General features: G+C 49.2%; 1 protein-coding gene across 2 annotated transcripts; it reads right to left on the minus strand.

Moving 5' to 3' along the window:
* Positions 1-2,204: 2,204 nt before the first annotated feature.
* Positions 2,205-17,671, minus strand: TBC1D21 (TBC1 domain family member 21). 2 transcript variants are annotated; one of them, XM_037047219.1, is made up of 11 exons: positions 17,612-17,671; positions 8,494-8,601; positions 8,262-8,365; positions 6,932-7,026; positions 6,351-6,461; positions 6,123-6,223; positions 5,129-5,225; positions 4,680-4,780; positions 3,583-3,699; positions 2,613-2,696; positions 2,205-2,237 (listed from the first exon to the last, which is right to left on the minus strand). In XM_037047219.1, the coding sequence occupies exons 1-11, from the start codon at positions 17,669-17,671 to the stop codon at positions 2,205-2,207; spliced, it is 1,011 nt and encodes a 336-aa protein (XP_036903114.1). The 2 variants fall into 2 exon arrangements, with proteins under 2 accessions (XP_036903114.1, XP_036903115.1); XM_037047220.1 differs by lacking the exon at positions 8,494-8,601.
* Between the last annotated feature and the right edge of the window lie 1,417 nt (positions 17,672-19,088).

Below are 19,088 nucleotides of genomic sequence, written 5' to 3' on the forward strand. Positions count from 1 at the left end.
GAAGTCACTATTAGCATCACCACCACCACCACCACGGTTGATGTTTCTGCTGTTCTCACTGACGTCACTACCACAATCATCCATCAGTGTCATTATTGACGTCACAATACCTCCCACCCACCATCATCATCAGTGTCACTGCCACCTCCTCTCCTAGAACTATGTTTCTGTCCTTCGGAGTGCAAAAGGGGGGTTGTAATTACACACACTTCAAGGGGATTATCTGGTCCCCACTCAACTCTGAGTGTCACGTGAACAGGGAGTGTGTCTCCTTTCCCCACTGTTGAGTTCTCAGTGCTTGGAGAGCAGGCAGTTCTCAGTAAGGACTCAATGGGTGTGCAATTAGCATATTATTTAAACCAGCACAGCCCCTACATTAAAGGGAACTTGGCCTCTAGGATTTCAATGCTCCCGTAGTCCTATCTCTTGACTGGACCTACAAAAACAGCCCCGGGCGGGGGCGGGGGGGGGAGATAAGTGACAAACAAGCAAGGAGAAGCCTGTGCTGGCTCTGTGATGTGCTTAGCAGCACAGTGGGAAGGTCGGGACCCACAGTCCTTGGCTGGTAGCGCGGCAGATGAGCTCGGAGAAGTCTAGCTCTTCTAAGATCTTCACGTCCATCACTACATCACTACATCACCTGGAATTTATCTGAACCTGGATCACTTCTATGTCGAGACTAATCCAGTTCTTTTAAAGACCAACAGATGTTTTCAGACGTGTTTCTAGCAGGACTGAGGTTCCTTGGAGCTACATAGGGAACGATGTGAGGTTTGTGGAGGCATCTGATGGGACCCCAGAGAGGAGGGCTCTGCGATCCCCACCCCAACTTCAACCACTGGGCTTCTGGGACAGACTGTGTTACAATGGGGCACCAGTGATTTTAAAAACAGGTTTGAAAACCATTGGCCTAGAAGTGGAGTGCCTGAATTTTTTAGCTTTGGAAGAGATGTTTGGCACTATTTTATGTCCCAACCAAAATCCATAGGCCAACTAATGCTACCAAGTTGAAAGAAGCACTAGAAAATGCGTATCTGATGTTTCTGTGGACTCTTCTGATCCCAAGGCCACAGGCAGCTCACCAAGATGTCTTTTACTCTCACTCTTTGGTAGAATTAAAACAATTTTGTTCTTGGAGCGCTGTATTCCATCCAGGAATCCTTATTGAAGTCAACTGTCTTGGGAACATAAGCCTAAGGGGAAGTGCAGTGTATGAATCCACCCAGTGACTGCTGGCTCCTTAGTCAGGCAGGAAAGACTCACACTGGGGCAGGCCCTAGTCTTCAACAGAGGCACAGCATCCGAGAGACTCAGAGCCAGCCATGGATGCGAGAGTGTCACCTGAGGGGAAAGAGACCAGACATAATTGAGGGCATAGTGCCTTTCCAGTGATGGTCACGGAGAGCGACAGGGTGGGGACAGAAGGGTGGGGCAGTTGGCTGAAGAGTGGGAAGAATGATTATGCCTCGCCCCCTGAGGGCCCCAGCAAAACCAACAGGTCCCCCTGCTCCTCCACCAGCCCCCCTGTGAAACGGTAGATGGGCAGGGCTGTGTGTGCATGTAAGGCTGAAAAAGATCAATTTGAGGAGACATTGGCAGGCTGAGCAGTGAAGGGGCAGTTGTGCGGGAGGCTTTGGAACCAGGAGTGGAATCACCTGCTACCCAGAGACGTGGGCTGTGTCCGTCCGCAGGATGCTGGGGGAGCTCTGCAGAAACAACTTCAGGTGGGACGGCTGTGATGGAAGTACAGGGAGGAACAGGGATACTGGCCCCTGGGGTCAGACCCTCTCTCAGGACTGAGTCCAGTGGATTGAGCAAGCCTGTGAGACCATTCAATTCTGTCTTCCACAGGAGGTGGCAAGGCTCACAGAGCCCGTTACACCCTCAGTTATTTGCTTCCTGGGGCAGAACCACTGCAGCCTTGGAAAACCCTCAGAGCTCCCGGCCGGACCTGCGCACACTCTCCCCAGCATTTACTCTTCTCCCCCCTCAGACCTTTCTTCTTTTGGGACAATTCTATCTCTGCCCGAAGTGCCTCTGGGATGCACTGCCCACCGCAAACTGTGACTCCAGAAGGCTGTTTGTATTGCAGCTGTATTAACTATGCCCTCACCCTAACGTCCCAGTTAGGGTGATCCTGACCGCACGGCTGAAGCACCACCTGTGTCCTGTCCACTGAGGGCTTCTGTCCATTGTGAATGTCCTCAGAGAAAGAAATTCTTTAATGGCTGAGGAACCTAGGAAGACAAGGTGCAGCAAGTTGAAGGGGACAGACCTTGGTCTGCTGCTCTCATTCCTCAGTTCATCCAGCCGGGGACATTCTCCTCAGTCCCGGGGTGCTCAGCTCTGTGCCCAGATCCACTGGGATGGACACAGGGCATGGTGGATGGGGGCTGAGTGTCTGGGAAGTGCAGTCTGCTTGAGGAGGTATGAGTTACATGTACAAATAGCAGAAAGACCACGCAGACAACCCCTATGGGCTGGTGGCAGAGAATGTAGCACAGACATCTCTGAAGCTGAATAAATACATCTGCTACGGGCTGGGCTTGGGAGATCAGGGCGGGCTTCTTGGAAGGGGAAGAGGAGGAGGACAAATAATTGGGGCAACTTACATCCTTCTGAACGAGCTCTGCATAAACCAAGCAGGCAGCGGAGATCAGCTCGTCCGCATCAAGGTCGACCAGCTTGTTGCAGGCCTGTTGCAGGGAGAAGGCAGAGGAGGCGGGGCACAGGCTGAGCAAACGGAACTGCTGCTTGGGGCTGCCACGGGGGCCCCTGGTCTTTTCCCAACCCCCTGGCACAGTGCCTGAAATGTCAACACTGGACTTTTATATTTTGGGGAGATGATAAGTGTAGTCTTCTTTCCTTTTTGTTTTTAGAGATTTAATTTATTCCCATTTGAGGACATATTGTTCATTGATTTTTAGAGATGGGGCAGGGGGGAGAGAGAGAGAGAAACATCAATGTGAGAGAGAAACATTGATCAGCTGCCTTCCAAACACGCCCTGTCTGGGGACCAGGAGTGGGTCCGGCGACTCCCAGTGCACAGGACACTCCTGCAACCAACCAAGCTACACCAGGGCAGTGATTGTGGTTTTACAGCCCCTTCCTGGGCTGTACAGGAGTCCTGAGCTTCCACTGAGGTCTCATGGACTTCTAAGGAGGACTTGTTTTGTAATTAGGGTGCCACCTGATATGCTTTTGAATAAGGACTTCAGCTGCTGTGTAGAAATTTTGGAGAACTTTAGGCCTTTTGCCATGGGGAGAACACAAGGGCCAAGGGATTAACTTCGAGGCAGTCGAGCCTAGTGGTTAGGAGCCATTCAAGGTCTCAGTGTCCTCCTGTGCTGATAGGGATGAAGGTGGTGATGGTCATCATCCTCTGGGTCAGGCTTGCTGGGAAGCTTAAATGAGCTCATCTACACAGCACTCAGTGGGGTGCTCAGGACACGTCAACTCCCATTATTCTTCCTGCCCAGGGGCAGAGAGAGCTCTGAAGCCCAACACCCCACAAGCCTGGGGCCTTCAAAAGGGATGCTGTGGGGGGTCATGGGACTGGGCTTGGCTGGAGGGTACTCTCACCAGGAGGATGTCATCACCCGCCATGCCCTCTTGCAGGACCTGCTCACGCACCATCTGCAGTAAGCTGTAGGCCACCAGCACCTGGAAGTTTCTGCAGGGCTTCCCAGTCAGCAGAACCTGCACAGGCGGGTAAATCTTGGTCTGTGCCCTGTGGCCTGAGACTGCTCTCCCCTTAAGATGGTGAGGTACCCGCCAACCACATGCCCAGGGTCAGACATTCCTGGGCCTCGCTGCTGACTTACTCATTCACTCACTCAGACAAGTGTTCACAGCTACCTCTGGGGTTCTAGGCATAGTGCTGGCTACTGGGGGAACCAGAGAAAAAGTCTTCAGGAATTTATTAGGTGGAGGAAGAGAGAGAAAGGTGAAAGGTGAAAGAAGAAAGGTGAAAGAATGAGGAAGGGAGGGAGGAAGGCAAGTAGAGAGAGAAAGGACGAGGTAAGAGGGTGTGAGGGAGAGTGTAGAGAACAACCTGGTAACCGCGTGTAACATTTGAATGGAGTTTCAGCAAAGCAGCTGTTGATGTCAACAATACAGGGGAGTCACCAAAGTCCTGGGGGCCGTCATGGACTTGAGCATGGAGACCCACAGGTCAGCAGGGAGGGGAGAGGCAGAAGTGATTTGTAGGGCTGATCATTTCAGGTCCTACATGTAGTGGAGGCCACTGGACAGGGCAGTGATAAGTGGTGGGTGTGTTCACAGGGAGGTTCATTTGCTGATGGCCCTGGGGACTGGGATGCAAGGACTGCAGGTGCCTCACCCTCTGCAGGAGGGCGGGCTCAGGAAGGAGCCAGCACCCGGGCGGAGGGGAAGACCAAGGATGGGGCACTGGGGAAACGAGAGCAGAGGGAGACTGCTGGGCAGGGGGCAGGGAAGCTGAACTACGGGCCGGTGTCCGTGGCCCAGGCAACAAGGCCCCTTGTTCGGCCCTGACGGCTCTGAGAAAGTGAGGACAGTGGGGCTGCATGAACAGACGGGCGCAATGGTGCTCTAGCTCCTCTATCAAGGCAAGAGCGTCTGGACTCTATCTGAAGGGCTCCCCTGCTGCCTGCCCAAGGGCTAGGACCCATCCTTTCCATCCCCAGCAGGGCACCTACCTCCCAGAGCCTCCAGACATCGTCGAAGGACTTGAAAGCACGCTGGAAGCAGAGGCAGAACCAGGGGAAGAGGGACTGTACAGCCCCTGCACCCTTTCCTTCTGTGGGGAAAGAAGCAGGGTGCCAGTCCCAAGGCCATGGTCAGAGAAAACAAGGGCTGACACACACAACAGAACAAATGCAGATGGACCAACAGCAGAGCACACAGATGCACTTGGGGGATACAGAGGGCCTGGCTGCCATGTCTCCAGCTGCCCTTGGAGGTGGTTTGTGGTGGGTTTTCAACTGTCCAGACTCCAACCCCAGAGCCCGGGGAGAAGACCAAATGATCCTGCTCCCTCCTTTGTGGTTGGGCACAGTTCGCAGCCTGGAGTGGGGGCTAGGTCCTGGCCCCTCCCATGCCTGTCCTGGGCAGAAAGGTGTGTGGTGGTAGGAAAGTGTCCACTCACTGAGGTGTTCAGCAAACAGAGGGTCCAGGAAGTTGATCAGGTTGCTGAGCATGTCCAGGTTCTTGCCCACCCCAATGTTGATGACACAGCTGTGCTCCTGCAAAAGATGGGCGGGAGGGAGGGAAACTGAGTCCTCTGGGCTTCAGGGCACCAGAAAAGCCAGCTGCTTGACCAGCTCCCTAGTCCTGGAGACCCTCTGTGCACCTGGCTCCAGGCTGGACCCATGCCTCTGTGTGAGTCTGGGTGTCTTGGTGTATCCATTTGTATATATGTGTGTACACGCGTGTGTGTGTGTGTGTGTGTGTGTGTGTGTGTGATGGGGATGCAGAGATGTTTCAGGTGTGGCGCACAGGGCAGTGAGCCCAGTTATTCCTCCATACACATCCTGTGGTCAGAACCAGGGCGAGGAAAGCGCGGTGAGCACACCATTGCCCAGATGGAGAAAGGGATGAGGGTGGGTGTGGCGAAGCCTCTCACAGATCTCCAGGGAAGTCTTTCCAGGGAGGGTGTGCCAGAGGGCAGCAGTTTCAAAAGCTCTCAGCTGTGGTGTGCACCTGGGTGGTGTCGAGTCCCCTGCTGTGCCTGGAGTGCAGGTCGTGTGAAGGGAGCAGTGAGAGAGCAGATTGATGATGGAAGGCTCGAGTGCCTGGCTGAGGTCAATGGATTTTATTCTGAAGGTGTGGGCAGCCATAGAATATGTGTAGGAGCAGAGCATGTTTTTGGAGAGGAGTCGCAGAAGTGGGTGCCATCACTGGGCCTGGTCAGGCACACTTTCAAAGTTTGATGAGAGCTGTACCCAGAGCATCTCCCCAGCCCCTTCTCAACTCCAGTGCTTGCCACCCCCATCCTAGAACGCACTGCACTTGCTCTCCAAGGCTCCTCTGGGACCCGAAGAGCTGTTTCCGGGCCAGAGAAAATGCCTGAGGCTGCCAATGCTGCCTAACCTCAAGGGGTCGGGAGGAGGTGGTTCCCTAAGTTCAGGCCGGATCCTCACCATCTTCTGCAGAAAGAACTGGAAAAGCCAGAAGGTCTCATGGTCATGTTCCACCATCAACTGGAAAAGCATCACCATCTCATGGAAGCCATGCTGGTACTCTAGGGTGGAGAGGGGCCAGTGGAGAGAGGCTGAGTAGGAGGGGCAGAGCCTGGGCTTGGGCAAGGAAAGGATTCCAGAATGAAACTGAGGAGTGGAGCTGAGGGGAATCTTAGCACTGTGGCGAACCTGCCTGGGTGTTGCAGACGTAACTCAGGAGCAGGACCTTCTCCAGCCTCTTCTTGTCAATAAGGACATTACCCAGGGGGTCTTTGTCATAAAGTCTCTGGATGTCACATGCTGGGTTGGGAGCAAGGGACAAGTGAGTAACACCACCTCTAGCAGAAAGTCTGTGGGTGAGATTATTTCCCTCAACCAACCCGGGGCAGCCTGGGGAGGAAGTTGTAAAGGGAACATCAGCCCCCCAGGCTCTATCCCACACCACACCCTGAGCTGGCTGGGTTTCTTCCCATTTCCAAATCTTTGACAAGGCTGCACCCTCTGCTAGAGATACAACCTCTTTGTCCAATTCAAATGCAGCCTAGTTCAAGACCATGGGTATGGGGTGGTGGTGGCAGGGAGGTGCCGAAGACAAACCAATAGGAACAGCATGTACCCATGGAAACAAGATGCTGGGCATCGAGGGGCACCCAGGTCCATGTCAAGGCAGCTCCCAGGAACTGGGAGCCACCTCCACAAGACTGAGGAGAGGTCAGGGATGGCTTCCAGCTGTCCCCTCTGCACAGCCTTGCCCACCCTACTCTGCTCACTGATGTTATTTCGAGTCTCTATGAAGTTCCGGTGCAGGTTTTCCAGAAGGGGCTGAATCTTCTCGTACATCTGGCATAAGGTCTCGTAGTTCTTCCTGTGAGAACAGGACTGAGGCTAAACAAAGGCAGCCTTTCCTCCCAGCAAGTCCGGGGTCCCTGGGCTCTGCCCACTGTCTGGGATGCTCCCCTTCCCCCCTGCCTGTGCCAGCTCCTGACCACCCACTACTCTGCACCCATAGTGCACATGGGGACAAGATGAAGCATGGGTTCTGCAGTCCCAGCCACACCCAGATCTGGTTTCACAGCCTAATAGCTGGGTGTCTGCAACTAGGGTCGAGCCTTGGCAACCTCACTTTCCCTCTCTAAGCCCCCGTTCCCTCGTCTGTAGAGTGGGGTAATGCTAGCACTTTGGCCTCAGAATGATAAGCATTGGATGAGGGGGTGTCTTGTGCCCATCAGCACCAGGAGCTGGTGGTGTAGTAGGCTGATACACCCCCAAAGATATGTCCGTGCCCTGTGACCTGTAAATGTAACCTCACTTGGAAAAAGGGTCTTTGCAGATATTCAGTTCTACCTTACATAATTAAGTTATAGCTTATCTTAATAATGAGATCATTCCTGATTATCCAGTTGGGCTCTAAATCTGATGCCGAGTGTCCTTACAGGAGACACACAGAGGAGAGAAACGGGGAGAAGAGGATACGGCCACGCGATGATGGAGACAGACTGCAGTGATGCAGCCACACACCAAGGACACCTGGAGCCCCCAGAGCCTCCAAGAGGCAAGGAAGCGTTCTCCCCTGGAGCTTCTGGAGGGCAGCGGTACTTCCAACTCCTTGGTTTTGGGCTTATGAACTCCAGAACTGAGGGAATACATTTCTACTGTGTTAAGACCCCTAATGTATGGTGTCTCATTAAAACAGACTCAGGAAACTAACACAGGTAGGCTCCCGTTGGACTATCAGGACTCTCTGGCTGGCCCTCAGTTCCCCCGCTGCCCTGGGCGTTTCTCTGGCTCACCCTGTGTGTCAGTGCTGGGCACCTCCAGGATGCAGCTCAGGCCCTGGGGAGGGAGGGGTTGGGCCTCTCAGGGTAGGAGCTGTTACTAGGGTCAAGCCAGTGTTGTAGTCTGTGCGCTGGTAAATGGAACTGGGTTGGGGGTGGGAAGGCTCCTCCTGTGTGGGGGCCACGGGACAGGAGCGTGGTGGGGATTCAGCTGCTCAGAATGAGAGGTGTGTTTGAAGTCTACTGAAACTGTCAGGCTGGGGCAAGCACCACTCCACTCAGCAGAGCTACCCACCCTCCCCTGACTGAATCTGGAATTTTCTACCTCCTTGTGCTGTCCACTGTGAGCCGTTCATCCTGGGAGCTCTGCCAGGAGTAGTAGCCTGTGAGGAACTTCCAAGCTTCTGTCCTCACGAAGGGGTGCAGCCCCTGGGGTCGGGTGGGAAGTGGGATGTCGCCGGTTCCCCCTAGATGCCTGCCAAAAGGGCCCTTCCCAATGCCACCACCCCCTGCCCACTGATTCCAGGGGGAGGCCAATAGCAGCTTGGGGACCGTACCCTTTCCAAGATGTTAACACAAATGAAGTCTCGTGACTTGGCCAACTGACCATTCTCATCGAAGAAGCCATCCCACTCTGTCTTGTCAATGGGTGGTTTCCTCTTCACCTGGGGAGGGAGGACAAGCACTTCAGCCCTCGATGACTGGCCTTGGCTTTTCTTTTCAGTATTATTTTTAAACCACATACTCTGGACTTTGCCATGTGAGTCTAAACTCACAGTCTCAGACTCGCTGTGGAAATGTATCCTGAGAAAATTACTGAAAATATATAGAAAAATTCTCTATGCACATTCACATTTTCATTGCACACTGCTCACCAGCATGAAAAATGCAAGTGCTCTAAATGTTGTGCAATGAGGGCGTAGTTACCATAGTTTTCGGACTATAAGATGCACTCCCCGCCCCCCCGTTGGGGGGAGAGGCTGTGTCTTATAGTCAGAATGTAGCTCACCTGGCTCACTGTGGCGGGTGGTGGGGGCAGGCGGGGCAGTGGCCTATGTTATTTATGTTATTAAATATTTTACTACATTTTTTGCTTCAAAATTTTTTTTCTATTTTCCTCCTCTTAAAACCTACATGCGTCTTATGGTCCAGTGCATCTTACAGTCCAAAAAGTTTGGGTGAGTAAAGTATGGTTTATATACTCAATGAACTGTTATAAGGAATATAAAACAATGCTTACAAGGAATGAATAATAATCTGGAAAAATACAAATGGTAACAGGAAAAAGCAGAATACAAAATTGCACATTCAGTATTCATCCTCTCTGCACTCTATCCTCCATAATGTTCTGTTATATGTTATAAAACTATATATACTTGAACACATAGTGAATTAACCACTATAAAAAATATGTTAGAAAGAAGGCTAGAAAATACTATAAAAACTTGCCTAAAAGCTACTGATTATTTTTGAATGATAGGATTATAAGTATTTTTTTTCCTTTTTATTGTTTTTTGAAGTTTTCCATAATGATGTATGCTACTTTGATCATAAAAAATATAAAATAGCCCTGGCTGGTGCAGCTCAGTGGATTGAGCATGGGCCTGCGAACCAGAGGATCGCGGTTCGGTTCCCAGTCAGGGCACGTGCCTGGGTTGCAGGCCAGTTCCCAGCAGGGGACACACGAGAGGCAACCATAACCTGATATTTCTCTCCCTCTCTCCTTTCCTTTCCCTCTAAAGATAAATAAATAAAACCTTTTTTTAAGGTCTCTCTTTTTTTAATATATATTTTATTGATTATACCATTAGAGTCGTTCTATTCCCCCCCTTCATTCCCCTCCACCCGCACACTCCCTCCCCCACCATTCTCCCCCCCTTAGTTTATAACCACTTGTCTCAAGTTCTTTAGATTCTATATTTCCCCCACTATTCTTGCCCTCCCCCTATCTATTTTCTACCTACCATCTATGCTATTTTCTGTGCCTTCTCCCCCCTTCTCCCCCTCCCACCCCCCTATTTCTAACCCTCCATGTGTTCTTCATTTCTATGGTTCCACTCCTGATCTAGCTGTCCTCTTGGTTTGCTTTTGTTTTAGGTGTGGTTGTTAATAACTGTGAGATTGCTGTCCTTTCACTGTTCATATTTTTCATCTTCTTTTCCTTATATAAGTCCCTTTAGCATTTCATATAATAAGGGCTTGGTGATGATGAACTCCTTGAACTTGACCTTATCTGAGAAGCACTTTATCTGTCCTTCCATTCTAAATGAAAGTTTTGCTGGATAAAGCAATCTTGGCTGTAGGTCTTTGGATTTCATGACTTGGAATACTTCTTTCCAGCTCCTTCTTGCCTGGAAGGTCTCTTTTGAGAAATCAGCTGACAGTGTGATGGGTACTCCTTTGTAGGTGACTGTCCCCTTATCCCTTGATGCTTCTAGGATTCTCTCCTTCATTTTGGTCTTGGCTAATGTAATTATGCTGTGCCTTGGTGTGTTCCTTCTTGAGTCCAACTTCTTTGGCACTCTCTGAGCTTCCTGGATTTCCTGGAAGTCTATTTCCTTTGCCAGACTGGGGAAGTTCTCCTTTATTATTCGTTCAAATAAGTTTTCCACTGGTGGCTGTTTCTTTCCCCCTTCTGGTACCCCCTTCTGGTACCCCTATAATCCGGATGTTGGAACATTTAAAGATGTCCTGGAGGTTCCTAAGCCTCTCCTCAGTTTTTGAATTCCCGTTTCTTCATTCCTTTCTGGTTGGATGTTTCATTCTTCCTTCTGGTCCATTCCATTGATTTGAGTCCCAGTTTCCTTTCCATCGCTATTGGTTTCCTGGACATCTCCCTTCATTTCAATTACTTTAGCCTTCATATGTTCCTCTAATTTGTGACTATGTTCCTCTAATTTGTGACTATAATCTACCAGTTCTGTGAGCATCCCGATAAATGATGTTTTGAATTGTGCTTCTGAGAGGCTGACAATTTCTCGGTCACTGAGAGTTATCGGCTCTGGGACTTTGAGATCTTCTTGCGCCATCTTTCGGGCTGTTTGTGCCTGTTATGTAGCAGGATCGGAGCCCTAAGGTGTTCACTAGCACAGGGCGACTAAGTCGCTGGGTTGTGACGCTGTATGTGGGGGCGGGGTCAAAGAGGGACTATGGCGTCCTGCCTGTGCCTGCTGCCACGGCTCCCACTGGTGCCACAGCTGCTGGCGTCACCGGGCCCACAAGTTTTGTCCCACTGCAAGCGAGTGTGCCACCGCCGTCAGCCCTCGCCCCCTGGGGCCTGCGTGGTCAGTCTCACTGTGAGCGAATGTGCGACCAAGGTCAGTCTGCCCCACACTCCGACTGATTCCGGGCTGCCTGCGAGCCTAGGTCGGGGGACCTGTCCTGCCCGACCCTGCTCGCTGCTGGCTCCGCCCCTCTTACAGTCCCTGTTGAACGGTTAGATGTAGTCGGACTTCCATATAATTCAATTTTCTGTCCTTTGGCTGTGTCTTTGTTTCTCCAAACCTTTGTTGTATTCAAACTTGGTTGTGGGAGAAGGCACAGTGTTTCCACCTATGCCTCCATCTTGGCGGAAGTCCTAAATAAAACCTTTTAAAAAATGTAAAATAAGCACTAATTAAGCACATTCATGAGCTTTATTTTACCTTTCCTGGAAGAGCACCACTGGCCATCAAGGGGAATGATCTCTGGTTTACATAAGGGAGCCTGGCGGGGGGGAGGTGAGTACACTGCACAGAAAGTAATTAAAAATGCTCATAAAACAATAACAAGGAGTGAAGAGTTCTTATTGAACAGACCTCCCATTAATATGCAACTAAATATGCACATTTGTGACTCAATTTAAATTTGCAAATGAGTCACCAGAGAATATGCTTAAAATGCAGATCATGACTCAGAAGGTCTGGGGTGGGCCCCAGACGATGCGTTTCTAACAGGCTCCCAGGGGATTACTGATGCTGCTGGTCCACTGACCAGTGAGTGGGTAGCAAGGTATGAGATGGTAAAAGAGCACCGGAAATTAAAAACAAGAGCCTGCAGGCCCAAATTTGGGATAATTCCCATTAAGTCCATGTCTGAAAAGGATGAATTGAGCAATATACTTTAAAATGTGTTTTCTAAAACCTTTCATGTTTTAAGAAAACCATGTTTCACCTTTCATTTTGCAACACAGACTTGACTTCCCCGGCCAATTCTTAATGAATGGTTGATGCAGTCATCTCGAAGAAACACGGATGGCATGGTGGTCCACTTCAGACTCAGTGTAGTTCAGAAGAGTAAAAATAAAGTCACCAAGCAGGACAGCCTCTAAAGTTCCTGGAGCGGCTCTCACTGAATGTTCCAATCAAAGCCTCCCCTTCTGTGGTCACCTGGCCCCGCACCTTGAGCTCGCCCTTCCTTCTGCCCTTTGTCTCATGTTCCACAGCGCTTGGAAGATGGTGCCCAGAGGGGTCTAGAACTTGTTGCGGCTGCTGAGCAACTAGACCAAGAAGCAGTTCTCAGCCCATGTGCTAGCAGCATCCAGCTCTGGTCCCTGTGCCCTTTAGAGCTGTGGCAGTGACCACCACACTGATGGTTTATTTGCTGTATTTCTCACTCTTCCTTTGGAAACTTTCCCTCTGGTGATCAGTTCCTCTGGGGCTGACCCACTTCATCTTCTCTACAAATTTTCTATCTTCTGAACAAAAATAGGACATATGAGTCCAGAAGGCAGAAAAAAATCTCAGCGTTGGCTTAACTTTGGAAAGCAGAATCTGCTGTGACACCATGCCCCTCCTGGACAGATACTGTCACTTATCTGAGCCAGGCAGAGCCAGGCTTCTGCCCCTCTGACAGCTGTCACGTTCTCACAGCCTGTACTTAGAGACTGCAACTCCGTGTGCACTGTGTGCACAACTTCAAATGTTCCAACATCTAAATCATAGAGGTGCCAGAAGGAGAAAAGGAAGAGAAAGAAATTGAAAACTTATTTGAAAAAATAATGAAGGAGAAATTCCCCAACCTGGCAAAGGAAATAGACTTCCAGGAAGTCCAGGAATTTCAGAGAGTCCCAAAGAAGTTGGACCCCAAAAAGCATACACCAAGGCACATCATAATTACATTACCCAAGATTAAAGATAAGGAGAAGAGATAGAAAATCTTTAGGCTATATATAGTGTTAACCGTAATCTTAGGTGCCCATCAGTAAATGAGTAGATCAAAAAACTATGGTACATATACACAATGGAATTCTATGCAGCAGAAAGAAAGAAGGAGCTCCTACCTTTTGCAACAGCATGGATGGAACTGGAAACTGTTATGCTGAGTGAAATAAGTCTGGTGTTGAAGGACAAACACCATATGATCTCACCTTTAACAGGAAGCTAAACAACAAAACAAATAAGCAAGCAAAATATAGAGAACAGGGAGACAACAACCAGAGGGGAGAGGGGAGGGAATTTCAGGGGAAATAGGGGAGAGATTTAGAGGAACAAATATAAAGGATACATAGACAACAACTAAGAAGAGTGGAAATGGGAGGGAGGGGGGAGCAAGGGGGGGCAGGTTGGGATGGGAATAATAGAAAACTGTACTTGAAAAATAATTAAATAAAAAAAGATAAGGAGAGAATCTTAAAAGCAGCAAGAGGAAAGGAGACAGTTACCTACAAAGGAGTTCCCATAAGACTATCAGCTGATTTCTCAAAAGAAAATTTATAGGCAAGAAGGGACTGGAAAGAAGTATTTAAAGTCATGAAAGGCAAGGACATACATCGAAGATTACTCTATCCCGCAAAGCTATCATTTGGAATCACAGAGCAGATAAAGACTTCCCAGACAAGAAAAAACTAAAGGAGTTCATCATCACCAAGCCCTCTTATATAAAATGTTAAAGGGATTTATCTAAGAAAAAGAAGATAAAAAATATGAACAGTAAAATGACAACAAATTTACAACTATCAGCAACTGAACCTAAAAACAAAAACAAAAACAGATATGAAATAAGCAAACAACTAGAAGAGGAACAGAATCACAGAAATGGAGATTGCATGGAAGGAGGGGAGGGGAAGATTAGGGGAAAAGGTACAGGGAATAAGAAGCAAAAATGGTAGGTACATAATAGACAGGGGAGGTTAAGAATAGTATAGGAAATGGAGAAGGCAAAGAACTTACATGTACACCCCAAGGACATGAACTGAGGCAGGGGAGATGCTGGTGGAAGGGGTGGTGCAGGGCTAAGGGGAATAAAGGGGAGAAAAAATGTGACAACTGTAATAACATAATCAATAAAATAAAATGTCTTGGAAAGATGGGAAAAACTCAAATGTCTTGGAAAAATGGGGGGAAAAGATGAATAAAATATGAAAAAAAAGCCCACCAATAAAAGTGGCAAAGTAATCAAAGTAATATTCCAGCACGCCACAGTAAAAGCTACGATGTCAACACAATAAAGAGAGATCATTAGGAACATTACAAGAAGTCATCTGCTTCATGTTGGGAACCACTCTGCCTGGTTTCAGAAGCTGGAATCCCTTGTGGCTGAAGCTGAGTAAAGGACCTTGGGACCATGAGCCACAAAGGAGACAAAGCTTATCTTCCTGGTAGGAGCACTGCCTTTGCGCCCCCCACCCCCCTTTGCTTTACCCTGCTTGGCCCTGGGTGAATGACTGGTTAGCCAATGACTGGTAAGATTCCTCAAGGAGGATGACCTAAGACAGGCACAGTCGAGAAGGGGCCCTCAGGGAAGGACTTGGGGGACTATAGAAAAATGGGTTGATGGACCCTTGCCCCTTGGCTTTAACATACCCTGAGTCCTCATTCTGTTTGCAAGAAGTTCTCCTAATCTCTTGACTAAAGCCTGAAACAATGCCTTAAGTCTGAAAAATTGTCTGGAGGTAGGTGCGGCCCTATGCTGGAAAGGGCAGGTTCCCTTGGGGTGCTCAGGCCTAAGAAGGAATGCATAGAATCCTATGAAACCTACTTTGCTAATACCCTCAATTTAAATGATAAGGATCCAAGCATGAAATGAGTTTGTTTCCCCAAGGTTTTATGGCCCTTTAGGTATATGACCCTGACTCAAAATAAGCCCTTTTAGTTCTTCGAATGTTATCTATTGTTTGGTCATTACTTCCTGACAATGATTGATGAGCTTTACATATGCTCCCTGTATTCCTATGCAAATTTAACCCAATAAAAGCCTATTGCGAAACAGGCTCCTGGCCCTTCTTTGAGAGATTGGTCACCTTTCCTCTCCAAGCAGATCTTGTCTTGGTAGACTTATTTTCATCCATGGTGGTGGGTGTGGGGGCGGGGTGTCCTGTGGGCAGAGCTCCTCCCACAGCTGCATGCTCCAAGAATTTCCATTGCTGAACCTCTACCTGCTTTGCCAGGGTTGAATTTGCTTATGAAAAGTCACTGTCTTCTCCTTCCAGGAAATTCCTTTTCTCTGTGCCCTCTACTTCCTTGTACCTCCTCAAACCAAGCTAATAATAGGCCACCCACAAGAGATTTGAGACATTTGCTAGCAAGCCAAGGACAAACAACAGAAGCTTGTGGACATGAGGAGGGCTAAAGGTGAGAATTGCCTCGTGAGGCCCCCTCCCTTCTCCTAGTACATCCACAGCACCTGTCTGTGCCAGAAGTCATAGAATCTAGGATCTTTCAAAATGATAGGGATTGTCAGCTCCATGGCCTCTCAAATCCACCTCCATTCTCCCACATGCCCCTATTCCTTGTCCCACCAGCCTGTGAACACCTGCACACACATGGGCACAATGGCCTGGTAACCTGGACGGAGGAGCGCTCTAGCACACAAGGTGCTGGATACCCTTTCAGCAATGGAGTAGCTGCTTTCCTGTCTCCTGGGAAGAGCGCTGCTAAGTAAAACAGTTGTGAAAATCTCCCACCATGATGGTGTGCATCAGCAGGTTGATACCTCGCCACGGGGAAACCTGGGGAAAATTTGGCCATGCTTCCCCTAGAGAAAGAGGCTTACACTGGGAACCCCAAGTGGTTGTCCCTCTAACAGCTTCCTGCTGCCAGAGGCCTTGGCTGCAGGTGTACAACTCCCCACTCTCCTTCCCTTCTGCACTGGGTTAAGAATTTCTCTGCTATTTTTAGTAAAATAGGAAATCCACTGGAGGATAAGAAAAACCTCCTATTAAAGCTTTCAATGCCATGTTGCTCTGGATACTCATACTTGCAGAGCTCCCAAGAAAGCCTGGGAAGGGTCATTGACTCTGCTTAAGGTTCTCCAGCACTTTTTCACTCCGGTTTACCTGAGGGGCAAGACATACTCCCAACAGTAACTGTGACTCATCACGTCAGTGATTCTCACCCAGGGGCGAGGGGAGGCCTGAGGACAGTGGGCCCATTGAAACTGGGAGGGCGGCCGTAAGTGCGTTTGAAAGTTACCTGGCTGACTAGCAACAACCCAGATGTGGAGGGGTGTTGCTTTCAAGGTGCCATCAGTATAGCGTACTGATTAAAAGAATGGTTTAAAACAGGGGTTCTCAAAGTTAGCTGCACATCAGAACCCNAACCCCCCCCCCCCCCCCCCCCCCGCTGGAGGGTTCGTTAAAGCACAGATCGCTGGGCTCTAACTTCAGAGTTTCTGGTTCAGAAGACCTGGGGCCCAAGAATCTGCATTTCTCACAAGTTCCCAACTGGCGCTGATGCTGCGGGCTTGGGCCCCACACTGTGAGAAGCGCACTGTGCAACTGCGGGCCCCTTCCCTGATCTCTGCGCCTCAACATTCTCATTTATAAAGTGAAGATAACAGTATCATCCATGTAATAGGGTTATGAAAAGAATAAGTGTCTATACATTAAAACTTTAGATAGTCATTGTAGATAACAAATGCTATATGACAGTTTGTTGTTTTATTATTGTTTTTCTCTACATTCAGAGGAATGAAGGGATCCAAGTCAAGTCTTGGTGATAATCTGCAATAAAGCAATTACATTTAAAATTCAGGGAGAGAGGTGCCCATTTTGGATTTCTGCTTTTTATGTATCACGGTCTTAATCACTATGATTAATGAGACTTGAAATCATAATTACTTAATACAACTTTGAAAAATATACTGTGTGGAAAATTTTTATGACTGAGGCGAGCTTCTAATGAATAAATCTGCTTTACCAACTACACTCGCAACCACCACTAACAACAGCATTACTGCCACCTGGCGGCAGCACACCAAAATTGTTGGCAAAAGCACCAGGGAAATCAGCCGGGGCTGGTGTGACTCAGTGGTTGAGTGCCGGCCTGAAAACCAAGGGGTCGCCGGGTCAGGTAGGCATTCAGTTCCTGGTTGGGGCACATGCCTGGGTTGCTGGCTAAGTCTCCAGTAAGGGGTGTGTGAGAAGCAACCAGGCCTTGATGTTTCTCCCTTCTCTTTCTCCCTTCCTTCCCCTCTCTCTAAAAATAGTCTTTTAAAAAAGAAAGCACCTCAGCATTTCAAGATTAGGCTCATTAGTTAGAATGTCACATATGGGGAAAAGATAACATTGGATTAGAGAGGGGGGTGAAAGGGGGCCTGTTTCTCAGCCCTACTGTGGGCGCTGATGGCCAGACCTGCCTTGCTCCCCCTTCCAGGCCAGCTCATGGGTCCAGTCTTTCTGATCCAGCAGGGGAAAATGGCCTAATGCAAACCAGAGGTTGAGGAGGGGGCTACTTGGAGCTGATGAGGAATACGCACCAGGATGAAGGAGGCCGACAGCCTGGCAGAAAGACTGTTTTCTGGAGAGAGGGTGGTCATAGTCCCTGCTGGTTTTCTTCGAAGCAGCCTCTAACCAGAGCTTACTTGGAGCATCTAAATGATGCTTAATCAGCAGGGGAAATGTTCCTCCTTTTGGGGGATGAGATGCATTCCCGGGGGAACTGGGCCTCTCCTGACCCCCCACATTTGAGCAGGGCCGGCCAGCTGTGTGTCACAAGGCCCCTGGAACCCTCATCACAATGACCTTGGAACATGGGAGCACTCAGCTTCAAAGACAAGACACACCCAGGAGCCAAGGGGGCTAAACCTACCCGTCACCTAGGAAAACTGCAGCAAATACCAGCGATTGGGGTCTAAGCATGCAGACAAGCGTGCTGGGGTGGCATGGAGGACTTCCTGGCAGAGGCGGGCAAGGAAACCTTTCTCAGGATCCCTGGCTCTCCCTCCCTTCTGCTCCCTTCACATATTATCCGACGAGATTAGGACCCAAACCTGATGATCACCTAGAATTGGAGCTTCAGATTTCTTCGTGCTGCTTCCAGACATTCAGAATTAGTATGTCTAGGCTGGGACCTGAGGAACTGTATTTTGAAAAGCTCCCTGGGTGACTCTGACTCAGTATTTAAGTGGTAACTTCAGGGGACAGAGACCAGTTTCATTTATCTTTATTTCAGAGAAGGTAAGAGAGTGCCTGGATAACAGAATAAATGACTTAATGGAAAAATAGATGAAGTTCTCAGATTTCACCCCATTTTCTTCTCTGTGTGTATTACAGAGATTTCTATACCTGTTCCCCTCCCCTCCTACCCTGCGTTCCTTCAGACCAGGGGTGGTGTCTGATTCTTTTGTACTTTCCCATGCTAGTGCCAACCCTGCCACCTGGCACTTGGTAGGTGCTCAGCATTTGTTGAATTAACCTGAGGCGTCAGCTTCTCTTGACTCCAGCATTACCAGTTCTCCATCTTAAGCATCATTTGCGTGTCCCAGCCCTGAAAGCCATCTGGCTCTAAGCAGCCTTTGTCCCCAGGAGATGATTGTAATTAGACCAACCAAATTGTAATCAGGAGCCTGGAGTTGGGATTTGGACTCTGACCTCAAATGTAGATGTTTCCCCCTCCTGAGCCATGATTCTCCCAGCTGTGAAATTGGAATAGGGCCAACGTCTGGCTTTCCCGTTTTTATTAAAGTAATGAATCTGTGTTCTTGTGGAAGTCCTCAGTGGACACAATTCATTATTTCCTTTACTGTTACTATCGTGCTCATGGCTCTGTAGGAGGCCTTCAAACCAAAATGCTGCGTTCACTGCCTCCATCCGTACTCCATCCCCACCCAGGAAAGCATTACAGCCGCTGCCCCCAGGTCTCCACGGAGCAGGAGGGGGTGGCTTTGAGTAGGGAGGGAGTGAAGTGAGAATGGGACCCCCTCCCACACAGGGTGCCTTCATTCTAAGGTCCAG

This window comes from Sturnira hondurensis, unplaced genomic scaffold (assembly GCF_014824575.4).
Source record: "Sturnira hondurensis isolate 20B ecotype Veracruz unplaced genomic scaffold, ASM1482457v3 Scaffold0005329, whole genome shotgun sequence".
NCBI classification, from domain to species: domain Eukaryota; kingdom Metazoa; phylum Chordata; class Mammalia; order Chiroptera; family Phyllostomidae; genus Sturnira; species Sturnira hondurensis.

Excerpts from the sequence above, each read along its gene's own strand:
- TBC1D21 (XM_037047219.1), bottom strand. The coding sequence starts at position 17,671 with ATGACCACCCTCTCTCCAGAAAACAGTCTTTCTGCCAGGCTGTCGGCC. Across the intron at positions 6,462-6,931 it reads AGAGACTCGAAATAACATCA|CATGTGACATCCAGAGACTT; the intron begins GTGAGCAGAGTA and ends CTCCCAACCCAG. Across the intron at positions 5,226-6,122 it reads AGTTCTTTCTGCAGAAGATG|GAGCACAGCTGTGTCATCAA; the intron begins GTGAGGATCCGG and ends CATCTTTTGCAG.